The sequence below is a fragment of the Nycticebus coucang genome, chromosome 1, assembly GCF_027406575.1.
Source record: "Nycticebus coucang isolate mNycCou1 chromosome 1, mNycCou1.pri, whole genome shotgun sequence".
NCBI classification, from domain to species: Eukaryota; Metazoa; Chordata; class Mammalia; order Primates; family Lorisidae; genus Nycticebus; species Nycticebus coucang.
This window is the reverse complement of record NC_069780.1, coordinates 68,189,273-68,202,274: the sequence shown is the minus strand read 5'-3', so window position 1 is coordinate 68,202,274 and position 13,002 is coordinate 68,189,273. Positions and strand designations below refer to the sequence as shown.

At 36.5% G+C, this 13,002-nt stretch overlaps 1 protein-coding gene across 5 annotated transcripts in view; it reads left to right on the top strand.

Moving 5' to 3' along the window:
• INPP4B (inositol polyphosphate-4-phosphatase type II B) overlaps nucleotides 1–13,002 on the top strand; it is an 881,338-nt gene that overhangs the window by 804,739 nt on the left and 63,597 nt on the right. For all 5 annotated transcript variants that reach the window (XM_053582182.1, XM_053582180.1, XM_053582181.1 and 2 more), the window contains one exon: nucleotides 2,690–2,787. In XM_053582182.1, the coding sequence (XP_053438157.1) occupies nucleotides 2,690–2,787 (98 nt within the window). The remainder of the gene's footprint in view (nucleotides 1–2,689; nucleotides 2,788–13,002) is intronic.

Genomic DNA, 13,002 nt, shown 5'->3' with positions numbered 1-13,002 from the left:
CTTTTCAAAGAATAGATAGCATTGTGTTTTCGAGACTTCTAGATTGGATTTGTTTACATCATTCATGTCATTGTGACTGTTTCAATTGTCAATCAGTTTATTTAAAAAGTGTTCCTGTGTTCCCATTTCCCTTGCACATCAAAAATGCATTTTTTCATACCCAGAGGCTGTATAAGACAAGATTTGAAAAGGAGACAAAATGACAAAGTAGGGGAAATTCTGAGAGAAGCAGCAAGAGTAAATTTGAATAACACTCTGACATCAATCAACTATTGATTTAAGCAAATCATGTCCTCTTTCTTCTCTGAACCTTCTTTTTCTGATTCCAAATTTTGTGCTTCACCAGGCATGTTAGGTATACTGTGAAATCTATGTAAAATATTTTTATGAAGTATTTATCCAAAATCAAAATGTGTGTGACTAATCTTAAATACTAATTCTATTAGCCTTCTTGGGCTGCTATAACAAAGTATAGTAGACTGGGTGGCTTACACAATAGAAATTTATTTCTCACAGTTGAGGCTGGGAAGTCTACCATGCAGGCTTCAGCTGATCTGGTTTCTGGTGAGGGCTCTTTTCCTGGCTTGCTGGTGACTGATGGATTGCATTCTTGCTGTATGCCACATGACTTCTTCTTTGTGCATGGGGACAGCATGAGAAGGAACCGCTCTTGTGCCACTTATTGTAAGGACAGTAATTCCTTAGGATCAGAAGCCACCTTCATAAACTCATTTAATATTAATTACTCCCTTTCAGGCCCTATCTCTAACCCTAGCTTCTACATATGAATTTTAGGACAACACAAACATTCAGTCTATAACACTAATATTGTCCCTGCAACGATAGTATCTTTTAAATACCAGTTGATGATAATGTCTGAAATAGTTAGAAGAGTATATGTTGGGTTCTAGGAAAACTCCTTTAGATTCTCCTGGGTCTATATGCCTGTCCTTCAACTGAGTGTAGCAATTGAACATTGTCTTTATACCATGAACTGTTCCACTAAGCTGTGGGACGCAGAGAGAATAGAAGGTAACAAGAAGCATGGGGTATGATCCCTATCCTCAAAGAACATAAAATCCAGTAAGGACTATAACTCAACAAATAGTACATTATAGTTTGACTCATGCAATAAACAAAGGTTGGTATGGACAGGAATATTGCATAACAGAACTTGATTCACAGCCGAGAGAGGAGTCTGGGGGGGAGTCTCAGAGGAGCTGGGCCATGCTTTAAAACATAAGTAGAAACAAGTCAAGCAAACAAAGAAGATAAGACATTATAGTCAGAGTGGGGATAGCATGTGAAAAGTTCAAATGTCATTAAAGTACTGCTTGTGAGGGAGAAGAATGTAATTTGTAAGGGGCTTTGGAAGCCTTTGCAGAAAAGTTAGGTGCTAAACTGAGAAGACTGGACCCTTGTCCTTACAGGGAGAAGAGAAGCATGAAATTCAGTGTGCTGATATGATGACATGTGTGTTAGATTATTTTTTTTTAACATTTCACTTATTGCACAGTGCAATGTCTGCTGCATAGTCAACGTTAAATAAATATTTGTTGAATAAATGAATGTATGAGCTGATGATGGTGTAAGGGTAGATACAGAGGTTAGGAAACTAGAAACATAGCTCTAGTGTATTTGTGGAGCTTCAAGATATTACAAAATGGATATAATTAAGTACCTAATATGTAATGAAAATGGTAAAGAAAAAATAAAGGAAGGGATACTAGAGATGTGAAAAGATCAATAGATAGCAGGTAAGGTGAGGAAAAGAGGAAATCCAAGATGGTGCCTATATTTTGAGTCTTAGTTAATGGCAAAATATTTGGATCAGGCTTGAAAATGGATAAAAGAAGGAAGTGGTTTTGATTTTTGGTTATGTGGCATTTGAAGTAGATTGGGAAAATTCACAGTGAAATTTTCAATTGACATCTATAAATACAGATTTGGATGGAGATACATATTGGAAGCTATTTAGACAACATCTTTTGATAGAGCAATAAGACTTTAAGCTTGAACTTGAGAAATTCTCAGCGAGAACACAGTCAGTGACAGGCACGTAGACTGGCGTGTCTTGAAGAAGGAGTGAAAGAGTGCTGGTACAGAACGGTTAGCCCCCATATTATGAGCAGAAAAGAAAAGTTAGCAGAAGGGACCTAACTCTGGGAGGTTGTAGGGGGGGTTGTAGGACTCTATTTGTGCCTACAGCAGAGGACAGTGTGTGCAAGACTGCATGTAGCCTGGTGTCCAGTCCTGCTCTTCTGGACCCCTCTCCAAGCTGTCATAGGTAAAGAGGAAGATTGGTCAGTTTAAAAAAATAGCGAGAAAAAGGGATTTTTAATATATGCAGCCCTGCAGAGCAAGTACAGCACAGGGAGGGGAAACTAACATTAACTGAGTGTCAGTTATGCACACACAGAAGGACCGGTGTTTTATGTGTGGTTTTGCATCTAAGCTCACATTTGATGATTGTGAAGCTATTTTGGTGTGTCAGATGAGAATGGTAGAATGAAGGCCAGTAGAAATTGAAATATATTTGAAACCGCCATTGTGTAAGGGAGCTTGAAAGATGAGAGACACACTCCTTCCTTAGAAAACTAGTTCCCCCTGTTTAAAGTGGAACGGTAAAAAGTGTTGCTTGCTGGTACTCTTTTATAACCTACAACAGTTTTCCTTTTTCTATTTGTAGGTTTGGAGATGTCTCTTTGCAAGAAAGTATTAATCAAGAAAATTTTGAACTTCTAAAAGAATATTACAAAACATTTGTGGAAAAGATGCCTCCTGATTGTAAGTATACAAGTTACTTACAACATAATATTTTATGTGAAATGTAATAATATAAAACAAGAAAATAACAACAGTAACTTCTTGATTATAAATCTTCATAAAAGGTCAGACATACAGACTGATGGGCTTAAAGAAGCCTGGGGTAGGGAATGTGAGAATGATTTTGAGATTATCTCAACCAAAATACAATTGCCAAGGTAGCATAGCCAATAACTGCCTCATTATCTTGATTGAACTCTTGAATATGTCTTGCTAGCTTATTCTGGGTCATTAATTTCAGTGCCATAGGAAAATGTCAAGTATTAAAATTATGGAACTTACAATTATAAATTTCAATTTATTGAATAAATCTATATAAAATTCTTAACCATACAGAGGCTTTAATAAAAATTTAAGTCTCCATTTATAAGACACATCAGACATATAACACATATATAAGGATTTCTTCTTATAATCAAGTAGAATAAAAGTTATACAAAGTAATATTAAGTTATATAACTGAGGAAATAATTTTTTTAAATATAATTATTGCAATATTTTATACAAAATTTAAAGCCTAGAGAAATGAAAAACACATTTGGAAAGAAATGTAAAACACAAATGTAAAACATTTTGAAGTATTTTTTTTGCCATTGTTCATCTCTAGTTTTTTTTCCTATAATACTAAGCACTTAAGATTTGAACAGTCTAAAAGCAGAGAATCAAGAATGTGTTTGGAGTTCCTATATAAATGGTATGAATATGTTGAAACATTTAGGCATTCACAATGCTAAGAAACTAGGTTTTAATAAAATAGGAAATACTATAATATTTTAAATCAAAAGCTATAATCAAGGTCTACGTGGTGCTACTTGTTATCTAATCATGGGGAATTTGCTCTGATTTATATTGTGATACTTTATTTGAAATACCTTAGGTGGCATAGTTTTCAAGTCTTTTTATAACCCAGTAAATGTTGTATCAAAATCCAGCCATGGCAGATATATGCCCATGTATGGATAGTTAGAAAATTTCATTTGCAATTTTTATATTTTGTTTTATTTTGTTACATTTCACATAAAACATTTTTTGCCAAAATGGAATTAAGTATATGGAGATCCTTTAGCTGTCAGCATACTTTGAATTTTAAATTTTTTAATTACTTAGCAATTTAATAATATACGCAAAAGTATTTTCTTTAGAAATTAAAGAAAATGAGCTCATTATAGTTTGGATGTTGATGATTTTTTTGTAACAAATTACTTATAATTTGGAAGGTTTCTCAGAATTTTTATGAACTTGATGAAAACCTCTATTTCTGTTTATTATTAGCTTTTGCAAAGTGTATGCAATCCCCAAACCAGCAATATCAGCAGCTCTGGGAAACTTCTAGCAGTACAGATTCCCAAGCCTCACTTTGGATGTACTAAACTCTCCCTGAAACTGTGTTTTCATCATTTTCCAGGTTTTCTGATCCATAGTAATGTTTGAGAATCAATGATGTGTCATCCTTAAAGGAAAATGACATATGTCCTTAATATATCATATTACAAAGTAGGTTGTTGGCCAAGTCTGTGAAAGGTGTTGATATTATACTTAAAACAATCATGGCACTTAATAAAGCAATATGTTTAAATACCTGTTGAAGTACTGCCTGAGATAGAAAATATAAAGTAATTTTACCTTCAAATAACTTAAACTTTTAATAGGAATATCAGTTTAAAAAATTTTAGGAATAGGAGATTTTATATATGTTGCCAATTTAATATACCCAAGGATCTTTTCAAACATGTAAATATATTTTATTCCTTGAAGGAAGGATGGACTTTTGTATTAAGCCAATTTCATATCATTACTTAGATAGTTGTCTTAACAGACTGGATTTTTCCTGATATTTTGTTTCCTATATATTTTTAGACAACTCTATTTGGCACAGAATGGAGGTGTATGACTATGGGTGTGCTCCATTACAAAAGTACAAAGCCCATCTATACGATTATAACAACATAGAGGGGTTATTTCCATTGTGGACATACGGCAACCCACAGTATTGTTTGCTTCAAACTCCACTCAAAGAAGAAAACATCAGCCTTTCTTAAGAGTGTGAATAGATGTTAGGCCATTTGCTAAGAAAGAAAGAATTGGGTCATATCCATAATCTATATAATCTATCATTTTTCTTGTATAATGAAATCAAGGAATAATTTATGTCAATGTTAAAGGATAGGTTAATTCTCTAAACATCATTTCCAAAGATGTTTTAACTTTAAGAGACATGCCTAACTTCTGTGACATAGGGACTTAATGATAAATCAGTTTCAGCCTACATAGTTACTCACTCCCAATCAAATAGTTCTCATCTTTTCACTTGAAGAGAAATTTCTGTGCACTAAAAAAATGTATTTTTCTCAAAATGTCCTTTATTTCTGTCACATATACAGCAGTTTCAATAGATGCCCTCAATTCAGCAATCTACCAACGTGGAATACTTTTATTTTAGCAACTTCTGTCGGTTTCACTAAGGACTCACCCTTTAAGAGTTAGTAATTGGGGAGGAAAGATATAGAATTGAAGTTGCCAGTGAAGAGTACCTCACTCTTATATGTTAGATGAACCCATTTAAAAACCTCAATTTCATTTCAAATAAATATTTAATCAAATTAAAATATCATTATCCTCTATACCCATCTTCCTTAGACCTGCAGAAAGGCCAGTAGTGGAAGTCTTGGTAGACCAAGGTGGCCTCTGTGTGTTTCCTTTTCCTGGAGGATTCATGGGATGTAGATAAGAAAGAAAGAAACCAGATATAGAAATCCCAAGAGTAGGCAATCCGTTTCCTGTCAATCTTTGCTAGATCTTTACCCACAACATGTAATTCAGGTTTTCCTAAATGTACATACATAGGAAAAAGTACATACATAAGGAAAATGGGAAATTGTAGCTAAATATTTTTTTACAAAGTATTCATTCTAAAAATTTTATAAAATATTTCTCTACATGATAATATATAAATGTTAAAAATACAAAATATGAGTTTGTTAATTTTTCATATTTAAGGTGACCTTTGGGACATTGCAGTTACATTGTACCAGGTATTATAAGTAATTTTTATTTTGAAATAAAAATATAGGACAGGAAGTGCTTAGATTACACATAAACACCAAGCCATTTTATACTATAAGATGTTGAGTATCTGCAGGTTTTGGTTATCAGTCCTCCTGTACTGAAGGACAACTGGATATCTAAAAACTGGTATCAGACAGGCGGAGCTGTTGGTGACTGCTCCCTCTGGGAACTGTGCATTATGGATTTCTCCCTCCTGATTTTCTCTGTATAGTCTTGCAGCTTTCAGACTTTTGGTCTGTGTGCTCTCACTCTAAGTCACAGGGCCCTACCTGTGATACTCTCTGTCCCTCTGGTCTACCAGGAATCCCCGGGTGGGAGTTATCAGAGCTTTCCTTTTTCTTGCCTGATTTTCCCATAATCTCAGATGTTTTCAAGTCCCCTTTTATGTCCACCTAAAGCATTAAGTCATTTAAATATTGTGTTAGAAATAAAACAGAATGAAATGCACATCTGTAAATCATTGGTGTAAACTGCTCCATGTTTTTAAGTTGTGATCACAACACATAGGGCTCCTGCCTTTTGTAGAAGAATGAACAGATAGAGCTCTTCTATATTCTGCTACTCTCTAGGGAGGAGGGACCATCCATCAGTATATTACATGGACACTCTCTGTCCTTTCTTTAATAATAATGACCATGTCATTTGTGCTGTATTCAAGACAGAGAAGGATACTGCATACGGGTCTCCTGGAATAGTACCACTTATTGACCCCTCTGTTAGCATTATATTGGGGGGCGGGGAGGCTTTCTAGCACTGTAAGCTAAGAAGGAAAAGCACATTGAGCTTTTTTACTGTGCTAAAGTTTTTCTATATTATTTGACATCCCTGTATTATCTTTAGTACTACGTCAACTACAGCAGTAAAACTTGTATGTGAAATACTTTTTAGAAAAAAATGTTAGGTTTGTAATGAGAATAAGTAGAATGTTGCTCTCTGTGTGTGTGTACATTTTGCTGGAGGTCTAATATTCAATTTGTCAGACATCGGTGGAAATGTGTACATCATTTTTTCTGAATAATGTAGTTTTTTTTTTGTTTCTGTTGTTCAAAAAATTTTACTTACTACTTGATCATTTGTATTTGTGACATTCATTGTGTGGTTCTGCATTGTCACAGATTTTATTTCTGCACTAGGAAAGATAATACATCTTGTTTTGGCATTCTTTCCATTTGTGAAAATAGGAAAATAGGATCAGCATCTAATATTTTATGGATCACGAATTTAAGAGGAATTATTTGAATAGTTTTCTATGTAGTTCTCACAGAAAATATACATTCTAGGAGGATAATATCCATAAGAATGAGGAATGGGAAACTACGAAACCCACAAAAATAGGTAGAAATTTTTCAATATTGAGGCAAATATGATAAATGAGAAGAATACTATCGGGAGAGGTGAACAAGAATATCAACTGTGCTGATGAAGAAAGAAGAATGAAGATTAAAAGAAGCAATTTGGTCTGGTGGTTACAAATGATATTTGATGGACTAATTTTAATGAAAAGCATGGAATGAAACTGCATTACAGACATTTAATAACAGAATGCAAGTTATATAAATAGAAAAAATGAAAGCCATTCCCTTAGAAATCTTAACAGTGAATACAAAAAGAGAAGTGAAAAATAAAAATAGGACAAAGGCAGCAGAATCAAGTGAGAGAGTTTTCCAACGTGGTAGGTCACTGCATGGTTAAAGACTTCTGGAGATTTCAGGATGGTGGCTATGGATGAAGGACCGCTCTTGATCCCCCTAAAAGGTTCCAGAAAAGGTAACAGTAATAAGCCTCTAGGAATGAGCCAGAAAGCCGACAAGAAGCCCCAAGAAAGAGCAGAGGGCCAGGCCTCCTATATGATACAGAGACTGAACATTATTTGACAGAGAAAAGAGTGGCATCCTGGCTTGTAGAAAAAACAAAAAATAACCCCCAAACCCCAAAGCCCATCATGCCTGGCTGAGATATCTTTAATACCTGAAAAAAAATGTCACAGATAATTCATTAAGATTGATAACAGGTTTTGAAAGTGTCCCAGTGTAGTTTGGGGTTGGCCTTCAGACCCCTCCTGGTCCAACACTGTCTCCCACATCTCCCGATGTCCTCTGGTGGCTTCAGAGGAAAAACCCTCAAAAAAAGATTCCTTCATGGCTCAGCGCCTGTGGCTCAATTGGCTAAGATGCCAGCCACATCAGAGCAGGCGGGTTTGAATCCAGACCGGGCCTGCCAAACAACAATGACAACTACAACCAAAAAATGGCCTGGCTTTGTGGTGGGCGCCTGTGTTCCCAGCTACTTGGGAGGCTGAGACAAGAGAATTGCTTAAGCCCAGGAGTGGGAGGTTGCTGTGAGCTGTGATGCCACGGTGCTCTACCCAGGGCGACAGCTTGAGTCTTTGTCTCAAAAAAAAAAAAGATTCCTTTACATCCCTTTTACTTCAAAATCAGGTCAATCGTGGTTTTCCCTGATACCCTATTATTTTAGCATAACTATTAAGATATAATTCTTAAATACGATGTGTAAAGGCAGTCTGTGCATGCACATTAAGAACTCTGATTTTCAGTTGTACTGAACATTTAGTTAACAGGTTGCGATTTATCTAGACTAATGTATTCTGTGTCCTTTGGATTCATGTTTTCAGTTAGCATTTTCCATCTTTAGTATTTTTATTTATCCTAAGTCTCATCTAAAAATAGATGAATGGAGCATAGCTGCTCCAAGTCAAGGTAAAATTATGAAAATTATAATAAATATTGAAATTTAAAATAATATGAAATTGATGGAAAGTGCTGCACTGGGATAAGTCAACCTGCAAATGAGATGATTTCCTTGTAGCAGGTGATGAAGAAGAGCTTAAGTGTAGGTACAATGTGGAATGTCTGAAATTAGATTTTGTTAGATCAGAGAGGGTCAAGTCACTCCTAATATCTAATATTTTGCCTTTTTTAAATATTGCCAAACAACCGTTGAAAATGTAGCAAGTTTTTCAAACGTAGGACAGAGGTCTCTTGTTAATCAAGATGATTTTTTCCAGAACACAGTATAACGCCACCCAGGTGTCATACAGAATGGTATTCCATGTATGATAAACAGATTGATATATATGAGAGTATTTTCTGAGAATGAAAACACCAATTACAGCAGTGATAACGCACATTGGGCCCTGGAAGAAATCAGCGCTAGGTCTTGGCAAACTTGTTTCGCACACTGTCCTGTGGGACACACCATGCTGTTCAGTGCCACAGTGTGGAGAAGCAGTGACTGTCACATGTTAACAGGTATCCTTTACTACGAAAGGATCCACTCACTGAGAAACAGAATATACACTGGTTGATAGACGGCACATGTATCTGAGAGAAAAGCTGCACATTTGCTCTGTTCAACAATAAAAATTAAAGCTACTTAAATGGATATTTCCTTTAGCTAGTGACTTTTCTACAAGATCAGTTCACAGACCAGAAGATGTATGATGAAGTCAGTACTGAGAGCAGCAGGTCTGTGCGCCTGGCAGAAGGGTGATGCTCCAGAGACGGCCTGGGGTGCGTCCGAAGCCAGTCCATTCCCTGCATATTTGCCCAGTGTTGGAATCCATGCGAGCTGATGCTCACAGCATTGCCTCCTGCTGCTCCCACTTTAAATGTGCTGCTTTCCCTTACTCAGAACCTGGTCTGGTGGGTCTTTCTTATCCCTGCTTTTCAGACTTGTCTGTTTTTAGAAACTACCAACACCGAACCTGAGCTTGTTTTCCCAACCTCGAACAGGCTCTGGAAATGACCTGAATTTATAAAATGAGGAAATGAGGTGAAGCCAATATACCAAGGGCCATGAGCAAATGCACGCACCCACACTCCCAGACACGCACACTCGACACACCGCCTCACAGAGATCTTCTGATAGAAGTTAAACATCTTCCAGTTTCCACAGTAAACTTCTACGTTATTATTCATTTTCCCATACATGGTAATATTAGATTTCCTCCAAACAGTTCACATTTATGTAGAGAGACCCTTTCTGACTGTCAGGAGAGCCTCTCAGCTTTATAGATCAGTGACATCAAAGGCTATTATTTTATTCTCGCAATTAAGGTTCAGCTGCGGGTGACAAAATGTACTGTTAAACTTTGCCCCCTCATCACCTTACTGTCTTTCCTGAATATCATCCTTTTCATTGTCCGTGGACTTGAGGGAGGAGGTCAGGCTACACATGTAACCAGGATCAGGTAGAGAAGGGCAACTGAATTAGAATATGCTAGCCAAGGCTAGACTGTGGAAAAACAAAAGATAATGCCAAATTCTTAGTGGTTGTATCCATAGGCTCCATTCAAAACAAGAATAATTCTAGGAATTTACAAATTAATCGGGGATTGTAGAAGCCACCTAGAGTTTAGCAATAGTAGGAGGTTGCCACTAATTCAGGTGCTATAGGGACATATGTCAGAGATAGTGTCGTGAGAGTACAAAAGCCAGGGCCACCCGTGTGCAGCTAGATTCTTGGTACAGATTATTCAGCAGCGGCTGGGATCATGGATGGAGGGAAAACCGAGCAGGAGCTGGAGCCATGAAGACATGCCACTTTCCAGAGACCCGTAAGAAATGGGAAAGAGAGGGAAAGAGTACTCCGACTTCTGGCTTCCTCCTTCCCTCTGCTTCCCTGCTTCCTCATTAGCTAAACGTAATTGTTTCCTGGGATAAACAGCAGAACAGAGAAAGGAGCACACAGATACCAGAGCAAATCACTGGGTGATCAGCACAATCTACCCCTTTGTTGCTCAGCGCCTCACCTCTCCTGTGGCCCACACAGAGTAATTATAGACAAATCTGTATCTGGACATGGGATCAACATTTTGTGCTTTCACGAGCCCTCTAGGTACTTCTACTGCATAGTTAGATTTGGGAGCCACTGGCTTAACACTTGTAAGATGTTAGAGTTAGCCATCGAATTATAAACTTAAACGTTTCTGCATTTCATTTGTACTCTAGGCAGGAATATAAAAGAAGGTGAAATTGCCCAAACTGTTAACACTGTTTATCTTTTGGTTGTTGTTTGATAAACATTTATAATTGACTGGCCTGAGTTAATTGAATGTATAAACCAATTCAGCTGTAATGATGATTCTGTTCAATGTGAGATTATCTCGGTTTATTATATTAAGCTAAGTAAGTGCATCTAAGTTTCCTAAATGCAAAGCATAATATGATGATTACAGAATTTCTTGGTATTTTAAACAAACTTGAAGATATAAGGATTTGAATATATAAAAAGATATAAGGATTTTCTTAACACATGAATATCTTTCCAACAGGAACTATAAAATGGACCATGACATAATTTACTATTAATAATTTTTGTTTTATAGATATCTCAGCTTTCAGGCTATGTAGACATCCAGATATACAAGTGAAAAATTCGATCAGTCATCCAAATATTTTGCTTATTTTAGTTCAACATATGTATATTTAGGAACATTCAGTTGGCTGAGGAATTCTTCACATATTTTCCATATGTTTGCCATTGCATAGACATATAAGAAATAATGAAAGAGACTGGCAAGATAGGGGTTTGCCAACCCAAATCTAGTGTTTAAAAATATTTAATGTTGTTTAAAATAGCATTCTTTTTAATTATGGGGTCACAAAAATTTACATGAAATGCAGGTAGCATTTGTCACGACCCCATGGCACTGGTCTCTATCGCCTCAGGAAGGAAGCAGGCGTGACACGGATTAGAAGTACAAGCTTGCAGGAGGCAGGCTAACCTTAAGTGCAGGGTAGCCCAGAGCCCTGTCTGCAAAGGGCTATTTATTACAACACAACAGGTGTTTAATACACACAATTTGTCCTCCACAACAGGTGTGGAGAGTTAAGGCTGCATGCATAAAGATTGCCACGTGCTCTTTCCTCACGTGTTCTTTCCCCACAACCCCCATGAAGAACTACTAAGAATCAATGTATAACACATGCTTACTAGTGAGTGACCCATCTTATGTCATTCCAGAACACTGAGTTACTTGGAGGACTGCCCCTGTGGCACAAAATGTCTCTAGGCTTGCCAGGAGACTGTCCTGTTTTCAGCATTTGCTTTTAATGTGATAAGAATGTGATAACTGTCCTTTGCAAGCTTGGTGTCCATTCCTCTACAAGCATTTAGCTACATAAGTGCTCTTCAGAAAGAAATATTGAACTAATCCAATCCTATCTTTTGTTATGAGAAGCTTGGGTCCTGGATAGATTTTAAGTTCATGCATCTAGTGAGTAGAATAGGGGCTAAATTGCATGTCCTCTGGCTCTCAGTTGAGTGTTCTTTTTTACTTTTGTGTTGTGGTTCCACCTTCACTCTCTAAGGGCCCCTCAGGGCTCTGAGCTGCAGATTGTAGATTTTTATATATTAGAATATTTCCAAAATCATGCTTTTATTTTCTGTATACAAAGAATACAGAGAGTGCCACAAAAAGTATACACATTTTAAGAAAGGAAATAAAAAACCATATTAAAATTGTAATACTCAATATATACTGATAACAAAAGATGAATGAATGCAAGCCACATTAAGCACCTCTTATAATTGCAGAAGTCAATTGTAACTTGAGTGTTATAAATTTAGTAGTTTTCTCCATTCTTAAAATGTGTATACATTTTTGACACACTTTCTGTGTATATGCATTTATATGTGTATAATTTTTTACATGCTTGTAATTTCAAATTTATTTTTCACTCGTTACCAAAGAAACTCTGATGTAGTAAACTTTTGAAGTTTTTAATGTTCTCTTAGGATTGAAAAGTTTAGTTGGGCACAGTGGCTCATGCCTGTAATCCCAGCACTTGTGAATCTGAGGCTGGTGGATTGCCTGAGCTCAGAGGTTCAAGACCAGCCTGAGCCAGAACGAGACCTTGTCTCTAAAAATAGCCGGGCATTGTAGTGGGTGCCTGTAGTCCCAGCTACTTGGGAGACTGAGGCAAGAATTGCTTAAGCCCACAAGTTTGAGGTTGCTGTGAGCTATGACACCATGGCAGTCTACCAAGGGTGACAAAGTGAGACTCTGTCTCAATAAAAAAAGAAAAAAGAAAAGATTAAGAAAAAAAAATTTTTTTAAAGCTGTCTTTTGAAATACTTTGGTTTCCT